This window comes from Rhinopithecus roxellana, chromosome 3, assembly GCF_007565055.1.
Source record: "Rhinopithecus roxellana isolate Shanxi Qingling chromosome 3, ASM756505v1, whole genome shotgun sequence".
In the NCBI taxonomy this organism is placed as follows: domain Eukaryota; kingdom Metazoa; phylum Chordata; class Mammalia; order Primates; family Cercopithecidae; genus Rhinopithecus; species Rhinopithecus roxellana.
Genome location: NC_044551.1, coordinates 90662996 through 90684094, shown reverse-complemented (window position 1 = coordinate 90684094; position 21099 = coordinate 90662996). Strand labels below are relative to the sequence as shown.

The following is a 21099-nucleotide window of genomic DNA, read 5'->3' as shown; positions in this document are numbered from 1 at the left end:
TTCCCAACAGTCTCCCAAAGTCTTAACTCATTTCAGCATTAACTCAGAAGTCCACAGTCCAAAGTCTCATCTGAGACAAGCAAAGTCCCTTCTGCCTATGAGGGTGTAAAATCGAAAGGAAATTATTGTTTCCTAAATACATTTGATAAATACAGCCATTCCAAATGGGAGAAATTGGCCAAAACAAAGGGGCTACAGGTCCTATGCAAATCCAAAATCCAACAGGGCAGTCAAATCTTAGAACTCCAAAATGATCTCCTTTGAGTCCATGTCTCATATCCAGGTCACACTGATGCAAGAGGTGGGTTTCCATTGTCTTGGGAAGTGCCAACCCTGTGGCTTTGTAGGGTACAGCCTCCCTCCCGGCTGCCTTCACAGGCTGGCATTGAATGTCTGCAGCTTTTCCAGGTATGTGGTGCAAGCTGTCAGTGGATCTACCATTCTGGGGTCTGGAGGATGGTGGCCCTCTTCTCACAGCTCCACTAGGTGGTGCCCCAGTAGGGACACTGTGAGGGGACTCTGACCTCACATTTCTCTACTAAACTGCCCTAACAGAGATTCTCCATGAGAGCCCCACCCCGCAGCAAATTTCTGCCTGGACATCCATGTGTTTCCATACATCCTCTAAAATCTAGGTGGAGGTTCCCAAACCCCAATTCTTGACTTCTGTGCACTTGCAGTCTCAACACCATGTGGAAGCTGCTAAGGCTTGGGGCTTGCACCCTCTGAAGCCACAGATCGAGCTCCATGTTGGCCCCTTTCAGCCATGGTTAGAGTGGCTGGGATGCAGGGCACCAAGTCCTTAGGCTGCACACAGCACAGGAAACCTGGGCCAAGCCCGCGTGACCACTTTTTCCTCCTAGGCCTCTGGGCCTGTAATGAGTGGGGCTACCAAAAAGACCTCTGACCTGCCCTGGAGACATTTTCCCCATTGTCTTGGGGATTAACATTTGGCTCCTTGTTACTTACGCAAATTACTGCAGCTGGCTTAAATTTCTCCTCAGAAAATGGGATTTTCTTTTGTATCCCATTGTCAAGCTGCAAATTTTCCAAACTTTTATGTTCTGCTTCCACAAATCTCTAGAGCAGGGGGAAAATTCCACCAGTCTCTTTGCTACAATATAATAAAAGTCACCTTTGCTCCAGTTCCCAACAGGTTCTTCATTTCCATTTGAGACCACCTCAGCCTGGACCTTATTGTCCATATTGCTATTCGCATTTTAGCATTTTGGGAAAAACCATTCAGCAAGTCTCTAGGAAGTTCCAAACTTTCCCACATTTTTTGTCCTCTGAGCCCTCCAAAGTGTTCCAACCTCTGCCTATTATGCAGTTCCAAAGTCACTTCTAGATTTTGGGGCTCAGCAGTACCACACTCACAGTATCAATTTGCTTTATTATTTTGTTTTCATGCTGCTGATAAAGACATACACAAGACCAGGGAATTTACAAAAGAAAGAGGTTTATTGGACTTACAATTCCACGTGGCTGTGGAGGCCTCACAATTATGATGGAATGTGAAGGGAATACCTCACATGGCTGCAGACAAGAGAAGAGAGCTCATGCAGGGAAACTCCTGTTTTTAAAACCATTTTATCTCATGAGACTTACTCACTCATGAGAACAGCAAGGGAAAAACCTGCCCTCATGAATCAATTATCTCCCAACAGGTTCCTCCCACAATACGTGGGAATTTTGGGAGCTACAAGATAAGATTTGAATGGGGACATAGCCCAACCGTATCGGGAGGGAAGCCAACAGAAACATCACTGGAGAACAAGGAGCCCCACTCATCCTGTGGGCTTTCAAATTAACCTTGTCCCTCAGTTGGGACTGCATGTTCTGGAAAGGCCACCATCATACTCTAGTCTTTTCATTTGGATGACTGCTGGAACAGGAAGCACACATCTTGAGTATCTATAAAACCAGGGCTCAAAAATTTTAAGCTTTATTACAAAAATAATATTTGCATCCAACTATGTTGATAAGTTATTATTTCTAACTAGTAGGTCTTTTATTTTCTTTGATCAAGATTTTCAACTTTTATTAAAGGGGCTAAGGGGCTAAGATTTCTCTAAGGTTTTCCTTTTGTTAGCAATGATATTCCACTTTTAGGGCATGGATAATTTAGGCAGAATTGATTGCTCAAGGTAACTAAACTGCTGCATGTGTTGCAATTCTAGTACCATGATCAAGGAAGACAATGGCACCTGTATATGAAACAAGTCAGTCTGTCAGACACAGAGTCCTCGATCAGGTGGTTCATGGGATTGGCCAGAGTGACAATTACTGTGTACTAGTGTTATGGAACACTAAGTCCCTCTTGCATCTTAACTCCTTTCATAAGTAGTTGTTGTAGGACTGATGGCACTTCCACATGTCTTCCTTAAACTTCATGGGTTTATTTTAACCATTGGTGTCTGAGAATTCTCAGGAGAAATCTCAGCATCTTGCACATGGTATAGATGTTCGAACAGTGATCACTGAAAGATGGATGGATGGATGGATGGATGGACGGAGGGATGAATGAATGGAAAACCTGATATTTCAATTATCGTAACTGTGTTGTAAATAGAAAGTATCACTTAGGCAACATTACTTTGACTTTTAGTTTCAAACATGTACATGTTTAAATTATGGTATATAGGTCATTATCCATAAGTTCTGGCAGGAAATATTAATGCCATAATAAGAATCTAACTAAATTACCTGAGTTATTTTAAAAAGTCATTTAAAATCTGAATTTAAGAGGAATTTAAAACACTGTAGAAATACCGTAGCAAGATGATAATGAGTCTTCCATATTGAAAATTCCTTGCCAGTGGGAAACTGGATGTGTATATCTATATCTATATCATCTATATCTGTATCTACACACACATATGTATATTAGGGTTTTATTACTCTGTAATAAATTAGTACAAATTCAATGGTTTAATACTACATGTATTTATTATCTGATTATTCCGTGCATCAAAGTCTGGGAAAATTCAGACAGTGCCCTTAGCTCTCACAATTAATTTCCCATAGTAAATTGACCAATAAAAGAACAACAAAATGCAGTTTCTTGGGATTTAAATTGTAGGAAAGTGATGTTGATAACACATACATATTTTCCAATTCTCAGATCCATTAAATGATGAAATCCCAGCATAGAGAGCCAGGAAAACTCCCAAGAGTTCCAAATATTTGCATACAATTAAATGAAATGTGACAAGGACATTGACCATAGCTGTGCAAATACTTCATTCATGATGTGAGAATTTTAGATTAAATAAATGTTTCTACTACTATCTTTTAGAGCAGTAAATCTTAACTACTTATTTATAGAATATGAACTGATAAAAAGACAGCTTCATGTAAACTCAGATAACATCATATTTAGAAGATAATTTTCCACTGGATGAGCACAGATGGAGTAAAATGATACCCCTCGAAACTTGGATGCAAGTTAAATTTAAACTTCTTTTACCAGTTATATAAATGCACCCTGCTGTGGATATTCCTCATAGGATAATTATGGGGTATTGTGACCATGTGCATTTTCTAGGAGAGAGGATGATTTCTCCAGTGGCCATTTTGGAGAATCCATGATGCTTTCGTGATGTGCATCTGATCTTTGCTTCCAGGGCTCTGTAAAGATGCCCTATAGAACAGGCTCCATGCCAGTCACTGTAAACACATTATCTCACTTAATGCCTCTAAATTAGCATTGTGGATGACTTTCTTTCTATCCCATTTTACAGATGAGAAAGTGGAGGCACTAGGTTAAGGATTGAAGGGAGTACAACGCTGGGCAGACCTTGGTGAACTCTCCTGCTTATAACACAGAGCAATGAACTTGGGAGTGAGCACAGAGCATCACAGTTTAGGCTGACTAGCCCACTTCTGAGTGAACTCAGAGAAGAAAATCATTTTCAAGACGTCAACACTAATGAAGAATCAACTCTCTCTGTCTTAGGTAGTCACTGGAAACTCAGTCACCTACAAAGAGTCTTAAAGGAGATGGATATTTTAGACAGTTTTCCCCATTAAAATACAGAAGCAATGGGCTAAGAATTTTATGAACATAAGACTCCATCCTCAATCTTTTGAATTCTTTTTACATTGGGCAGAGAAAGGTAACTTCTATACAATTTCAAAACAGTAGGGATACACCCTTATTTTCAGTTTTTAAATCAGTAAATCGATTGTAGAATCTGTCATTCAACAACGAAATTCTCACATCTCTTGAGAATTTGTTTGATTCCAGATAGCATTCTCCCTGGCAGCATTTGCAAGAAGCTCTGAGTAAAAGGGCTCCAAGCGCAGTTCTGATCACTCATTTGGAGAAACCCATTTAACTTTCTTTAACCCAAGACTTCACAGTCTTTCTTGACAACAGATGCTTTTCCTGTAGCACTCATTAGTACCCTGCGGAGTCGTCCTTTAGGAAAAACTCGTCCCTGGAAGGAATAGAACACCACTTTTAAGTTCTGTGAATTCCCTTAAAGCAAAAGATACTTACTCAACACATTTCACTCAAAAATAGTGGACTGAAATTCACAGCTTTAATGGAATTGTTAAAGTTGAAGTACAAATTGTCAACACATGCATAGTTTATCACTATTCTGGAAAGTTAAATTCAGAAATGTGAGTTCTGAATAGTATCAGGTACCTTAAAATAACATGAATTGTAACCACTGACCTCACCTTGCTAGATAACCTGCAGGACTTTCATCAACACCTCAAATTGCCTATGTACCATTAATAACAAGTAATGGTCATTTTTTTTTAACTGAAACTTTTCCATGAGGAAACGCTGTAGAAATACCGTAGCAAGATGATAATGAGTCTTCCATATGGAAAATTCCTTGCCAGTGGGAAACTGGATGTGTATATCTATATCTATATCATCTATATCTGTATCTACACACACATATGTATATTAGGGTTTTATTACTCTGTAATAAATTAGTACAAATTCAATGGTTTAATACTGCATGTATTTATTATCTGATTATTCCATGCATCAAAGTCTGGGAAAATTCAGACAGTGCCCTCAGCTCAATGTCTCACAGGCTGAAATTGAGGTGTTGGCCAGAACTGCAGTCTTTCTGTGGCTGAGTGTTTCAAGCTTGCTAGGTATTTATAGAATTTAGTTCCCTGCAGTTTTAGGACTGAGGTATTGTGTTTCCTGCTGGCTATAGGCTAGAGGGTGGCGTTCTCGGCTCCTAGGCTGCTCTTAGTCCTAGCCATATGGCTCACTCACCACAAGGCAGCTTCCTTCTTCAAAGCCAGCAAAAAAAAAAAAATCTCTTTCTAGGTACGAGGAGGTTGTGGATTATTGTAACCTGATTAAGAGGGTGACTATCCCATCATCTTCTCACCAACACTCCAAGAGAGAAAAGATTATGCAGAGTGTGACACCCAGGTGGTGGGAATCTCGGGGTTTGTTAGAATTCTCCCCACCACAGGTGTGTGAGTGGGTGCTTCCTATCAGAGGGCCCCTCAGATCAGAGCTGCATCACAATGAAGGAGTCAGGGTGCAGGTGATGGAAGAAGATGGACCAGCTGCTCTGAAGGCTCTAAGCAGGACTGTTCACCTGTGGACCCTGAGGACACACAATACCACATGCCTCATGAAAACAAGAAGACTGGGTAGTGCAAACTACGTGGCTACCCCTGAGTCTTTGTGAGAGGTCTTTAGGAGTTTTACCAATTGAGTAAGACAATAGAAGAAGATGCTACAATTGTTTCATCCTAAGTTCCTTCAGTTTTTAATTTTTTTAAATTATACTTTAAGAGTTCTGGGATACATGTAAAGAACATGCAGTTTTGTTACATGGGTATACATGTGCCATGGTGGTTTGCTGCACCCATCAACCTGTCATCTACGTTAGGTATTTCTCCTAATACTATGCCTCCCCTAACCCCCACCTCCGACAGGCCCCCCTGTGTGATGTTGCCCTCCCTGTGTCCATGTGTTCTCACTGTTCAACTCCGACTTATGAGTGAGAACATGTGGTGTTTTGTTTTCTGTTCTTGTGTTAGTTTGCTGAGAATGATGGTTTCCAGCTTCATCCAAGTCTCTGTGAAGGACATGAACTCATCCTTTTTTATTGCTGCATAGTATTACATGGTGTATATGTGCCACATTTTCTTTAACCAGTCTATCATTGACGGACAATTTGAAAGACACTAGGTCTTTGCTATTGTGAACAGTGCTGCAATAAACATATGTGTGCCCGTGTCTTTATAGTAGAATGATTTATAATCCTTTGGGTATATACCCAGAATGGGATTTCTGAGTCAAAAGGTATTTCTGGTTCTAGATCCTTGAGGAATTGCTACACTGTCTTCCACAATGGGTGAACAAATTTATATTCCCACCAATAGTGTAAAAACGTTCCCATTTCTCCACATCCTCTCTAGCATCTATTGTTTCCTGACTTTTTAATGATCACCATTCTAACTGGCGTGAGATGGTATCTCATTGTGTTTTTGATTTGCATTTCTCTAATGACCAGTGCTGTTGAGCTTTTTTTCATATGTTTGTTGGCTGCATAAATATCTTCTTTTGAGAAGTGTCTGTTAATATCCTTCACCCGCTTTTTGATGGGGTTGTCTTTTTTCTTGTAAATTTGTTTAAGTTCTTTGTAGGTTCTGGATATTAGCCGTTTGTCAGATGGATAGACCGCAAAAATTTTCTCCCATTCTGTAGGTTGCCTGTTCACTCTGATGATAGTTTCTTTTGCTGCGCAGACGCTCGTTCTTATTTCTTGTTGTCTGCTAGCTTTTGAATTTGTTTGCTGCTGCTTCTTTAGCTCTTTTAATTGTAACATTAGGGTGTCAATTTTAGATCTTTCCTACATTCTCTTGTGGGCATTTAGTGCTACAAATTTCCCTCTAAATACTGCTTTGGCTGTGTCCCAGAGATTCTGGTACATTGTGTCTTTGTTCTCATTGGTTTCCAGTAACTTATTTATTTCTGCCTTAATTTTGTTATTTATCCAGTAGTTATTCAGGAGCAGGTTGTTCAGTTTCCATGTAGTTGTGTGGTTTTAAGTGAGTTTCTTAATCCTGAGTTTTAATTTGATTGCACTGTGGTCTGAGATACTGTTTATTATGATTTCTGTCCTTTTGCATTTGCTAAGGAGTGTTAGTTTTAAAAAGCAAAAAATTTTTAATGGCATCCAAATGATCTGGGAGAGGAAAATGGTATTTAAATTATTTGCCTTTAATTTTCAGGTAAAAAGCAAGTTGTTATATATTTAAACCATGCGATTCACATTTATTTTTATTTATAGTTTGTATATTTATATTTTTTATATTTATCAAATCTCAAAACTTAAAAATGTTAGATATCAATTTAAACAGAAAATATTAATTTATCATAGACTAATCATCAGGTCTTTGCAAACTATTTACCATTAGTGGCCTATGCTGCTGAATGAAGAGTTTTTAATGCAGTATATATTTTTATCAAAGAGATGGTTCACCAAGGACATGAGTATGGTTTTATCCTGTGCCTGCCATAAGTACTCTATTATTCTAATTTTATTTTATATTTTCTTGCCAAAAAATTGGAGCCAGGTTGGCCCTATACAAGTATGTTTATGTGACTGTAATCATCACATACATATCCTATTATTATAGGTAGAATTTTTTTTCTAAATCTTGTTTTTCTTATTGTTGCATATGTATGACTCTGTGTGTGTGTGTGTACATACCCAGCTGAAATTTTCTGGTAAGATGGCAGACCAATATTTGCCACTTTTTTTGGTCCTTAAAAGAATCTAGGGTAAATGTCCCCATGAATTATTGTAAAAGCAAATTCATGACAGTTCAGCTGAAGCCTTAATCTTAAATAACAAAATCTCACTTTGATTTTTGTTATGTATTCGAATGCTTCCAAAGTTCCTCATAAGAACTCTTAAAATCTGTACAAATTATCTTCATGTTCTCAAGCACTTACAGTATATTTAAACATTTTCCCTTAAAAACGGAAGAATAGAAGTAAAAGGTGGATGTCTCTGCTCAAGGTCACCCATTTCAATTGTTAGCTTGAGAAGGACACTTTTCCCAAAGGACGGGTATTTACTTCTATCTAAAAGTACTTACTCCTCTCATTGCAAGATATTTGCTAGGAAAAAGATATTTGAATTCCTGGCTTTTGCTCTCAGAGAGTGAGAATTTAAAGACATTACAGTGAGACAATAAAATAAATAGATGGATCTTATCATTTCAGATGTAAGTTTATGGAAGCAAAAGTGCCCTCAAATCACAGCCTCTGTGATAAAGAAGACTTCCAGTGGCAGCACTGATTTTCTTATTCTCCTGAGCTTTAGACTATTATAAAAAGGAATGCCTAAAATAATGTGTAAGGAGGAAAGCCAGTTCCATTTTTGTATACACACACACATATAAATGTGTGTGCACATACATACATAATTTTTGAGCAAGAAAGCAGAGGAGTATGTGTTTGCTTTTCTGCACTTAGAAGAACCCAGGTTGGCTACAGGTTGAAAGTGAACCCGTCCATTGAAAAGCCCTTGAGATTTTGGCTCAGTTGCTCCCCACTTGGAGCCAGTGAGGGTGCCAGTTACTCAGGTGAGACATGAAGTCGCATCCATCCCAGGCTTTGCCCTAGAGAAGCTCACAGGCTTGGGAGACCCCTTTGCGAACAAGTGGCATAGTAAACGTTCATGATGCATGATAAGCTATTTAGAGAGTACTGTAGCTACTTAGAGCAAACCTGCAGAAAGTCAGTTACTGCGTAGAATAGTGGGATTGTGGATGATTTGCTACTTTAGAAATGCTCACTTTTTGGTTACAATATTGTTTTCACATTTTTCCAAAACATTTCTATTGTATTTTATTGTGCTTTTATGACTAGTAAGAGTAGTGGAAAGAAACCAGGAATATCGAAAATCTCTAAATCATTAGCCTCTCTCCAGAGTAACTAGCATATACTGAGTTTGTCTTTTGGCATTTTGAATGTCGCCTCTTTTCCCCTTCTATGAGCCAGATCCAAATACATGCCCTGGGAGTTTATTTGGGAGGGCTGAGTAAATCTAAAGCAAGGTTGTGGATTGCAAAGGCATTTTGGTGTTAGGAGATCAGCTCGTCTATCCTCTTACATGGCATTTGGTGGGAGATACTACAAGCATTTAAATATGTTTTTAGAGGGTTGGATGGTGAGGAAGTAAGAAACAGTCCTGGAATCAAGTTCTCCTAAGTTACCCTGTGACTCCCACACTTCTCCAAATCCCATGGAAGGTGATTGTATGATAATTCCCTCATGTTCAAAGGCCCGTGCCAGCAGGAAAATGCACTGTTGCCAAAGAAACTGATTAGAAGGGAAATAAGTGATTTTAAAAGAATGAGGAACATGCACAGGCTACACACACACACACACACACACACACACACACACACACACACACACATACACACATATCATAATGCATAGTCAATGTACTGGCTGGCTATGTGGTAGAAAATAGCGTCATTTTTTGGACATATATGGTGGAATGTAAAAATGGAACGGATGGTGCATGCTTTATATTTATGAAGCATTTATCTACAAATACTGGTCATATTCAGTCCTAAGTAACCAAACATAAATGCCATGAGAAAAATTACTATAATTTTAATATATGCAGGTATGTACAAACTCACAGTTGTTTGGGATACCATTTTTTATTTGTACAACTTGTGGTGTACACGTGAAATATTGTTACATGTATATAATGTGTGTGTGTGTGATCAAGCCAGGGTATTTAGGGTGTCCACCACCCAAGTACAATGCATTTCTGCTTAATTATAGTTACCCTACTCTGCTAGCAAATACTGAATTTACTCCTTCTATCCAGCTGCGTGTTTTTACTTTTTAGTCCGCTTCTCTTTCATCCTCCTCTCTCTTCCACTTACCTTTCTCAAACTCTGTTTACTGTATTTCTCTATCTCCATGTGATCCACTTTTTATTGGCTCCTGCATATAAGTAAGAACATGTGATGTTTGTGTTTTGGGGCCTGACTTATTTCACTAAAGATAGTGACCTTCAGCTCCATTCGTGTTGCTGCAAATGCAAATGACATGATTTCAAGATAATTTCTTTCTTTTTTTTTTTTGAAATGAAGTCTTGCTCTATCACCAGGTTGGAGTGCAGTGGCATGGTCTCGGCTCACCGAAGCCTCCACTTCCCAGGTTCAAGCAATTCTCTTGCCTCAGGCTCCTGAGTAGCTAAAACTACAGGCGCCTGCCACCACGCCTGGCTAATTTTTGTAGTTTTAGTAGAGACAGGGTTTCATCATATTGACCAGGATGGTCTTGATCTCTTGACCTCATTATCCGCCCACCTAAGCCTCCCAAAGTGCTGGGATTACAGTCATGAGCCACCACGCCTGGCCTCAAGATATAATTTCTAAATGAGCAAAGAAGACACCATGTATTAGAAAGAAGCTTATTTTTCTGAAACCATACAGTTTTGTACTTTTATTGAGGTATGGTTGGCATACAATGCACTACATGTTTACAATGATAAAAATTTGATCAATTTTAAGGTATTTGTACATTCATAAAACCATTAACACAATAAAGGTAGTGAACATGTCCATCAACCCAAGTTTCCTGATTTCCTTTTGCAACACCTCCCTGATACCCCTCCCAGTACTCCCTAGTCTCAGATAACCACCGATTGCTTTCTGTCTCTCTGCATTAGTTTTCATATTCCCTAACATATGAATAGAATTCTACAGTGTCACTCCGTTTTTTTTTTTTTGCTGACTTTTTTATGTGTGTGATTATTTTCAGATGTTTTGTTGTTCTGTATATCAAGAGTTCATTTCTTTTAATTGCTGAGTAATATTCCATAAGATTCTTCGTTTAGCTTTCCATCTGCTGATGGCTGTATGAGTTGTCTCAGATTTTTTGACTATTACAAATAAAGCTTTTGTGAACATTCATGTACAAGTGTTTGTATGGGCATGTGTTTTATTTTCTCTTGGGTAAGTATAGAGGAATGGAATGAGTAGGCTATGTGCGATGTATACGTTTGACTTCTTAGGAAAGTATCAAACAGTTGTCAAACAAACAGTTTTGTGCCATTTACAATGCTGTCAGCAGTGTATGAGATAGAGCAAACCTGCAGAAATGGAGTTACTGCATAGAACAGTGGGATTGTGGATTAATTTCTACATAGAAATACTCAACTTTTTGGCTATAATGTTCGTTTCACATTTTTTTCAAAACATTTCTATTGTATTTTATTGTGTTTTTATGACTATTAAGAGTAGTGGAAAGAAACCAGGAATATCTAAAATCTCTAAATCATCAACCTGTCTTCAGAGTAACTAGCATATACTGAAATGGTCTTGTAGCATTCTGAATATCGAGTCTTTTTCCCTTCTATGAGCCACATCTAAATACATGCACTGGATGTTTATTTGGGATGGCTGAGTAAATATAAAACATTGTGTCCTCATCAGCATCTGATACTGTCACAGGATTTTGGGTTTGGGGGCTTTTTTTTTTTTTTCCTGTTGTTGTTTTTTGAATTTTAGTCATTCTAATACATGTGTAGTGGTTTACTTGTGGTTTCAATTTACCTTTTTCTAAGTTTACGTATGCTTGTTTTGTGATCACATATCTTTGTTGAAATGCCTATACATATCTTTCAGCAGTTTTTCTATTAGTTTTTATACTCTAGTTTTAACTTTTAAAATACATAATGAATGCAAGTCTTTTTATCAGATATATGATTTGCAAATACTTTCTCTCAGACTGTATAGCTCACCATTAATTTTCTTAACAGTGATCCTTAAAGGGCAGAAACTTCTGATTTTGATTAATTCACTTTAATTGGTTTTTTATTTTATGGATGATGCTTTTGGTATTTTATTTAGAAAATTTTTGCTTAACCTAAGACCCCACAGGTGTTCTCATGTGTTTGCTTCTAGGAGTTCTTTGGATTTGGATATTGAACTATGATCCATTTATGTCAATTATCATAGATGGAACAAGTTTTTGATCAAAATTCATGTTTTCCATGTTTTCACATACGGATATTCAATTATTCCAACATCATTTTCAGAAGAGACTATGCTTTCTCCATTGAATTGCCTTTGCACATTTACAAAACAAATCAATAAGCCATAAACAGGTGGGTCTTTTCCTAGACTTTCCATTCTGTTCTTTTGCTCAGTCTTTCTATCTTGATGCTTACACTGCAGCATCTTGATTATTGTACCTTTATAATGAATCCTGAAGTTAGAAAGTATAAGTCTTCCTACTTCATTCTTCCTTGCCAAAATATTTTGACTATTCTAGATACTTTGTATTCCATATGAAATTTAGAATTAGCTCGTTAATTTCTACCAAAAATGCCTCCTGGAAGTATAATTAGGATTGTAGTGATTCCATTTCCTTTCATTATAAAAGTCATGCACCTATTTATTTGAGATTTAATCTTAAGTATGTTATGTTTTGATGCTACTTAAGTAGTGTTCTTTTAAAATTTTAATTTCTGGTAGCTTGTTGCTGGTGCATAGGAATGAAATAATATTTTATATTTACATTGATCTTGTGTTCTGCAGCCTTAATAAATAAATTTATTACTTCTAGTAGCTTTTTTTTTTTTGGTAGACTCCATAACATCTTCTACATAGACAATCATATTGTTCATGAGTAAAAATATAATTACTTCTTACTTTTAATATGGATGACTTTTGTTTCTTTTTCTTTCCTGATTGTACTGGCTAGAACTTCCAGTTTAATCTTGAATAGAAGTGATAGGGCCAGACATCCTTGCCTTGTTTCTTATCTTAGGAGGAAAGGACACGGGCTTTAACCATTAAGTGTGATGCAGTCTGTAGGTTTTTAATAGCTGTCCTTCATGAAATTTAGGAAATGTATTTGTGTTCCAAGTTGAGAGTTGTAATAAGGAATTAATTTTGATTTTTATCCAATAATTTTTGCATCTATTCAGATTATTATACAAGTTTACTTCTACACAGTTCATATGATGAATTACATTAATTGAATTTCAGATGATAACCCAGTCTTTCATTGATGACATACTAGCCATTTGACCATGAGGTATTAACCTTTTGGTATATTTTTTGGTTTGATTTATTAAAATCTTTTTAAGAATGTTAACATCTACATTCATGAGGAATGCTCACCTGTAGGTTTCTTTCCTTCTGTCTTTGTCTGGTTTTGATATCAAAGTTGGCTTCACAGAGCGTCTTTGGAGATACTGTCTCATTTGCAATTGTCTGCAAATGTTTTGTATGTTACAGCTGGTATGTTGCAAGTTATTTCTTTCTTATATCTTTGAGGTCTTCCTTGAACATATGGGATGCAGTTATAATTACTGTTTTGATGCTGTTGACTACACATTCTGTCATCTGTGTCATATCTGCATCAGTTTCAATTGACTGATTTTTCTCTTCATTCCAGGTTGTGTTTTTGGCCTCTTTCCATACCTGGTAATTTTAGATTGGATGCAAGACACTGTGAATTTAAACTGGTAGACACGTTTGTTGTCCTAAAAATATGCTAGGGTTCTCTTTGGGGACATAATTAAATTATGTAAAACCAGTTTGATGGTTTTGGTGCTTGCTTTTAGTCTTAGTTACTTGGGATCAAAGCCACGCTTAGTCTGCAGTAATTTTTCCCCACTGTGGAAGCAAGGCCCCTTTTGGTATCCAACCAATGATATGAGGTCTTTTACTTTTGGTCTTTGAAGCAAGCACTGTTCCTGGTCCTGTGTGGGTAACCAACCAATGATATGAGGTCTTTTACTTTTGCTCTTTGAAGCGAGCACTGTTCCTGGTCCTGTGTGGGTAACCAACCAATGATATGAGGTCTTTTACTTTTGCTCTTTGAAGCGAGCACTGTTCCTGGTCCTGTGTGGGTAACCAACCAATGATATGAGGTCTTTTACTTTTGCTCTTTGAAGCGAGCACTGTTCCTGGTCCTGTGTGGGTAACCAACCAATGATATGAGGTCTTTTACTTTTCCTCTTTGAAGTGAGCACTGTTCCTGGTCCTGTGTGGGTAACACACACTATTCCCGCTGACGATTTCAGGCAGATCTTTCCCTACTCCTGTGTAGTTTCTTCACATGAACACACTGATTTTTTAAGTCAAAACCTCTGTTACCTGATTTGTACTCAGTTGAAATCTTGATGGGTGATTTTTGCACTTCACTGACATGATCACTTTGTGCAACTTTCTCCTTTCCAATAATTTCAGCCACTTTGGCATTCTCGTTTCCAAACTCTCTCCTCAGTCTCTAGCCTGTGCCTAGGTTTCTGCTCCCCATGCCGTGGCCTGGGAACCTTCTCAAGGCTATAGGCTGTGGCAACCGTGGGTCTCCCCTAATATGTCTCCTATTACTCAGGGATCACTGACCTTCATTGCCTGAAGTCCAGTACCTTAAGAACCATTATTTAATATAAATTTGTGTTATTTGGGTAAAAGGGTTAATCCAGTTTCTGTTACTCCATATTGGTGGGAAGCAGAAGACACTTTGTGACCATATAATTTTGAATCCACCACCTTCCTTTATATACCTTCCTTACTGGGTACAACTAAACTAATTTCCAGAACTTCCAGTCAGTCTTTGTTCTGTTTGCCACAGGCTCCTGGGAGCATGGTTCTACTTACATGTAGATGCTTGAGTATTGTGGCTCTTTGTAAGCACAATTCAATTACTTTGTTATTTATCTTATGTGAATTGCTTTCAGTCTCAGCAGGCTAAGCTTAGTTACTGAAAGAGAACTTGATAAATGCATATGGAAACCATAAGTATTCCATATGAGAATAAATTTAGTTTACATATTCAGCTATGGATGAGATGACTTTAAGGGTAATTTTTGTGCTTCACTCTGAGCATGTGGTATCAAAATTCTGCTTGGATTGTCTCCATCTCTCTACGTTACTTTCAGTGTATGAAATACAAGATATGTTAATTTTCTCAAAGGAAAAATAAACAGCAAAACAGGAGGTTCCACTTAACTATCTAAATCTGTTCCCCAAATGTATGCAAATTTCATCTCAATAGGCTTATCTGTTACTTAATCAATATGATTTATCCACTTACCAAAAAGTGTTACTATGCTCAAGATTGCTAATATAAAATAAACATGACAAAGTTCTTGCTTTTGACAAATTTGCAGTCTATTAGTGGATGCAGAATTATAAATAGGCACTTAAGCTTTAGGGAACTACAAGCTTGCATTCTGTAAATCAGGTCTATGGTGATGGAGGCCTGAATTAGAAGAGGCCATTAAGATGGAGAGAACAGAAGGAACACAGGAAGCCATGACTGTAGAACTTGGCATAGAAGTAAGGGAGAACCAGCAGCGTGTCTCCCACGTTGCAGGATTAAATGTTTAAATGAGTGCTTTTGTCACTGTTGACTGGAATACATAATACATAGGGAACATATTTGGAGGAATTATTTACAATTGCTTTAGTAAACATTCTTATCTCATGTTTTCCACCAGAATATTAATAACTTTATGTGCCAAATCATAATAGTTAGCTTCCTGAAATCCTTTTTAAAATCATTTATCTCTTTAGTATTAAGTGCAGTGTTGTTAAAGTTCCATCTACATTTGGATAGTTGCAGCAGCGGTTCTCTAGTAAATTGTAACATACATATTCAGTTAAGCCATATAAGTGATCACAATAGAATTAAATCACTTCATGATTTTGCTCATTAAGATAAAACAAATTGGCCATACTATTTCTCACCATTTCATAATTTGATACTTCAAGTGAATGTATCATAATTAAATCTCAAAAAGCACTTGAAAGGAGAAATTCTGAGTCTCACGTTAAGCTTTGAACCATGAGAAAATAAGAACATACGAATAGACTGTTGTTGGAGGCTTAGATCTAAAGAGACTAAACTGATCTTTCTTAGCCATAAGCTGCACCTGCCTCTGGGAACAACACACAGATGCCAATGCAGACACTTGAGCCAGCTTTCAAACACATTTGTGCCTCATTCATTTCAAAAATTAGACTTCATCTCCATAGAAAGAACGAAGCTTACAGTGTGGGAAACCCAAGAATTATTGGTGGAATCCTTTAAATATGTTTATGAAGATGTAATATTTTACTAATTTATAGGTAATGCTGCATTTGTGAAGACCCAAGACCAGCACTCTTCAAACAGAGGTCCATAAACAGCACATGATGTTTGTTTGTTTGTTTGAGATGGAGTCTCACTCTGTTGCCCAGGCTGGAGTGCGGTGGCACAATGTCGGCTCACTGCAACCTCCGCCTCCCAGGTTCAAGTAATTCTCATGCCTCAGCCTCCCGAGTAGCTGGGACTACAGGCACCTGCCACCACGCCCAGCTTAATTTTGTGTTTTTAGTAGAGACAGGGTTTCACCATGGTGGCCAGGCTGGTCTCGAACTCCTGACCTCAGATGATACACCCACTTTGGTTTCCCAAAGTGCTGGGATTACAGACGTGAGCTACCACACATGGCCAAGATGCATGTGTTTTGAGCCCATTTCAGCAAGGAGCTCTGGGATGCTTACCTGGCCAGGCTGGCTCAGAGTGAGGGAGGGAAGGGCCGTGGCATATGGCATTTTCAATCCAGAGGTGAGAGCAACCCCATACCAGAGGCACAGAGGGTCCAAGACAAGGGTTTATTGCTTTCCTGTCGTGTGGTTTTCATTCCAAGTGAAAGAGATCACACACGTGTTGTGCCTGGCTTTTTACATGATTGGGTTTCTGGCATTCATTGGGGCTTTTTCATTTAAGAGGCAGCATTCAAAAGATGCCATAATAAAAGATGCTATAAACACAAGAAAATGAAGTCATCTATCTTTCTAGTATTTGTTGATGTAGAGATGGTGTAGGCTGGGAGGAATGCCTGGAGAGTATTAAATCAAAGAAACAGCGATGATCGCTTTACATATTTTCTGTTAAAAGCCTGTGATGTCACAAAAATCCCGAGTGTTATCCACCATAAAAAAATTAAAAAATAAATGCATTGTAAGTAAAAAAAAAAAAAAAAAAAAAAAAAAAAAGCTAGTTAGAGTATTGAAAACAGTACAAAATAAAGATCGTATTAGGTTCCCAGGTAAAGTTGGTGGCGTGGACACACACAAGTTGCTTTCTATCCTACTGGAAACATACTAATACAGTATTAGAGGGATTGATTTTTCAAGGCATAAATGCACAAAGTCAGAATAAAAGAGAAAGAACCATGTTGTTTTTAAAAAGTAGAATCTAGAAATACATTGAAGAAGCATGAATTCAAGTCTAGCAGAGGAGAATTATGTGGAAGACAATGCTGACCAGTCCTATGATTCTTAGAATGGCCTGCTTGCAAGGCTAGCTGTTGACTGGCATCTGGGAATCTGGATTTCAGGAAGGTTTCTACCATTCCCAGATGGCAAGAGTGGCTCTCTGTGCTTAAATTGTCTGTACAAACAATGTGGTGTATACTGAAAGCTTCCTTGGGGGAATCTGGACTTTTGGTAAATGCAAAGCAAGGATGCTTCTGCAACCAGACCCCAGTGAAAACCCTGAGCACCAAGTCTCCAGTGAGCTTCCCTGGTAGACCATCTTCCCTGTACATCATCAGAACTAGCTGCTGGGGGACCTGAGTACATCCTTTGTGATTCTGCTGAGAGAGGTCTCTTGGTTGTGCCACCTGGCTTTGTCTGGACTTCTACCCCGTGTGCGTTTTCTCTTTCCTGATTTTGCTTTGTATTCTCTTACTGTAATAAATTATAGCTGAGAACACTGCTGCATACAGAGTCCTATGGATCCTGCTATCTAATCATAGAAACTGGAGGGATCTCGGGGACCTCCAGCACATACATGAAAAGAATCATCTCAATGCACACCAGAGGCCCCTCAGAGAGCTCAGGAATCAGCAGCCCGTTTTCTTTGTTAGTGGCAAAGTAACATTGGCTGACTTCTGTTTAAGAAGTTGTCAGACCTCCATATCTCTCTCCCACTCCACCAAGGAGACTAGACCTGCTATGTCTGACAGATGCTAGGAAGCTTATTTTCTGGAGAGGAAAACAGAGCATCTCTGGACCTCTGAGCACTGAGCTCAGTTAACTGGGTGCTTCAGAACTGAGAAAGGCAGAGTCAGATAAATGACTGTCTACTGGACACTGAGAGTTCAGCCCTCTTCCTCCACTTGGCTCCCAGATCCTCCATGGCTCAGTCTCCAGCATCCAGACAGATAAGACACTGGAGCAGTCTTCTCAGCGGTCTCTGAAGAGTCCAGCAGGAAAGGTTTAAGATTCTGACAAAGATTCTTAAATTCTGGTTAAAGATGCTTAACCAGATCTGACCAGGTCTATAGACTTCTTTGTCCTTAGACCTTCCAGTTAAACTTTTTAGCCCTCCACTCTAATTCAAAGCAGAAAACAAAGAATGTTCAGATCACAGAAGAAACAATCTAACAAGAAAGATAGCGATCCAAAAAAAGCAAAGGGAATTCAGCAATTTGAAGATACAGAAGCTATAGAGAGAGACTACAACCTTGAAATAATTCATGTACTCAGTGTATTCAAATCATCAATGTACTCAAATTGGAGAAAGTAGTGTGACCAAAAAAAATAAGAATAGGATACAATGAAAGGGAATAATCAAGAACCAAAAAATAGACACAAAAAGGCTTTTGGAAATTTAAAATGTAGTAGATAAGATGAATATTTCAATCATCATTTTGGAAGATAAGGTTGAGGAAATCTTCCAGAAACTAGAGCAAAAGATGAAGATATGGAAACTATGAGATAAAAGATGAGAAATGTAAAAATGGATAAATGAGTTTACATCCAAAAGATAAGAGATGCAGCAAGAAAAGGGAGGGGGAGCATGAAATGAAGTAATCAAGAATATTTCTGCTCACGCCTGTAATCCCTGCACCTTGGGGTGTCCAAGGCAGGCAGATCACGAGGTCAGGAGATTTAGACCATCCTGGCTAACATGGTGAAACCCCATATCTACTACAATAAATTAGCCAGGCGTGGTGGCGGGCGCCTGTAGGCCCAGCTACTCGGGAGGCTGAGGCAGGAGAATGGCGTGAACTGGGGATGCAGAGCTTGCAGTGAGCCAAGATCGCGCCACTGTGCTCCAGCCTGGGCGACAGAGCGAGACTCCGTCTCAAAATAATAATAATAATAATGATAATAATAATAATTCTAAAACCAAAGGAATTTGTAGATTCAAAGGTTTACCAAAAGAACCCAAAGTCAAGTTTAGCGGTATGGTGATAAGTATCAAAATATGCAACTGAAAGAAGTGGAGAAATGATAGAGCAATTTTCTTATTTTATGATAAAGCTTAATGAGTGATTTATTCTTATTTTATTAATAAAATATTGTTAAAAATCTTTGATCCAGCGTCCATCACTAGGTGTATTATGCGTAAGGTTTCCCCTCCAGTGAAACCCATTGCTGTAAAATGGAGAAATTATGTCACACTGCATCCAAGGTCAACTCCTGTATCCCTCCTACTGGGCTCTGTGTTTGCAGCAATTGTATAGAATGCTTGTCAAATAAATCAGTAGGTGCTCCAGGCAGATTTGCATCATCTCCACCTGCCAGACCTCCAAAGCCACTGTGTGCTTATCTACCCAGGACCCTCCTACCTGTGAATCCAAGGGAGGTACCTGGGAGGGAGGGAACAGAACTTACATTTCAGTGTACTCTCAGGAGATGCTGAGAAGGGCTTTGAAGGTGTTAGCTGTGAGATGATAGGAAACCTTCTTATACGTAAAAAAGTCTCTTGCATCATTTTATCTTGTGGCCCCCCTACCACTCTTAACACCTCACATCTGTGATCCCAGGTCTTAAAACATCCGTTAATCTCAAACTGAATATTATGAGGTTTACAGATCAATCTTTTCAAGAAAATGCTAAACTTAACATCAGAATAATGGGTACTTTCAGCTAGTCATTAAGTGAAAGGAAGATGATTTTTATGGGATCACTGGGGTTTTTTCCCACAAGCAATTAAGTTGGTTGTCTCATTCCCATTGTTTACACAGGAGAGACTGCGGATTCCTTTTGGAGATGTCTTGAACACCGAGCATTCTGTTGAATGCCTAATTTAACTTAAGTGTGTTTCTAGTTTGGTAGAGTAGCTGTGTCTTAGGAGCTGGTGTTTTAGAGACGCCTATCTTTCCCTAAAGGAAAGGAGCCCTTCGTGAGGTTGCTCTGTTCACCCTGTATGGTAATGCTCGCCTGCACGTTCTCCCCAGGAGTACCAGCCTTGCAACACCAACCCGTGTCCTGAGCTGAAGAAGACCACACCCTGGACACCCTGGACGCCTGTCAACATCTCTGACAACGGCGGCCACTACGAGCAGCGGTTCCGATACACGTGCAAAGCCCGCCTGCCCGATCCGAATTTGCTGGAGGTGGGAAGACAGAGAATCGAAATGCGGTACTGTTCTAGCGACGGTACCAGTGGCTGCTCCACAGACGGTGAGTAGTGATTCCGTGGGGACTGACCCACTTCCATGGAAGGGCCTTTGATCTTATCTCTAAGGTCATAAACAGCAGTAGGACCTTTTTTTTTTTTTTTTTTGAGATGGAGTCTCGCTCTGTCGCCCAGGCTGGAGTGCAGTGGCTCGATCTCTGCTCACTGCAAGCTCCGCCTCCCGGGTTCACGCCATTCTCTTGCCTCAGCCTCCCGAATAGCTGGGACCACAGGCACCCACCACCACGCCTGGCTAATTTTTTTTTCTTTTCTTTTTTTGTATTTTTAGTAGAGATGGGGTTTCACCGTGTTAGCCTGGATGGTCTCAATCTCCTGACCTCGTGATCCGGCCTCCTCGGCCTCCCAAAGTGCTGGGATTACAGGTGTGAGCCACCGCACCCGGCCTCTTTTTGGTTATTTATGGCTTAGCAGCCTTGAAAACAATGATCCCTGTACAGCACAACTGACTGTAGGACAAATTGAAAGAAAAGAGCCTTACTGTAAGAAGTTAGATATTGAAGTGATACTATGAAATCAGCCCCCCAGTAGCATTATATTTATTATAGACCCAGAATCATTTGTGTGAGATTTATTTAGTATCAGAAAATGTACTGGGGAAGCATCAGTGATCTTTCATACGTCTT

The 21099-nt window shown here is 38.9% G+C and overlaps 1 protein-coding gene across 1 annotated transcript in view; it reads left to right on the top strand.

The window, feature by feature from the left end:
• Window positions 1-21099, top strand: part of SEMA5A (semaphorin 5A) — a 306611-nt gene that overhangs the window by 246414 nt on the left and 39098 nt on the right. The window contains exon 14 of the mRNA XM_030927820.1: window positions 20235-20460. Coding sequence (XP_030783680.1) covers window positions 20235-20460 — 226 coding nt within the window. The remainder of the gene's footprint in view (window positions 1-20234; window positions 20461-21099) is intronic.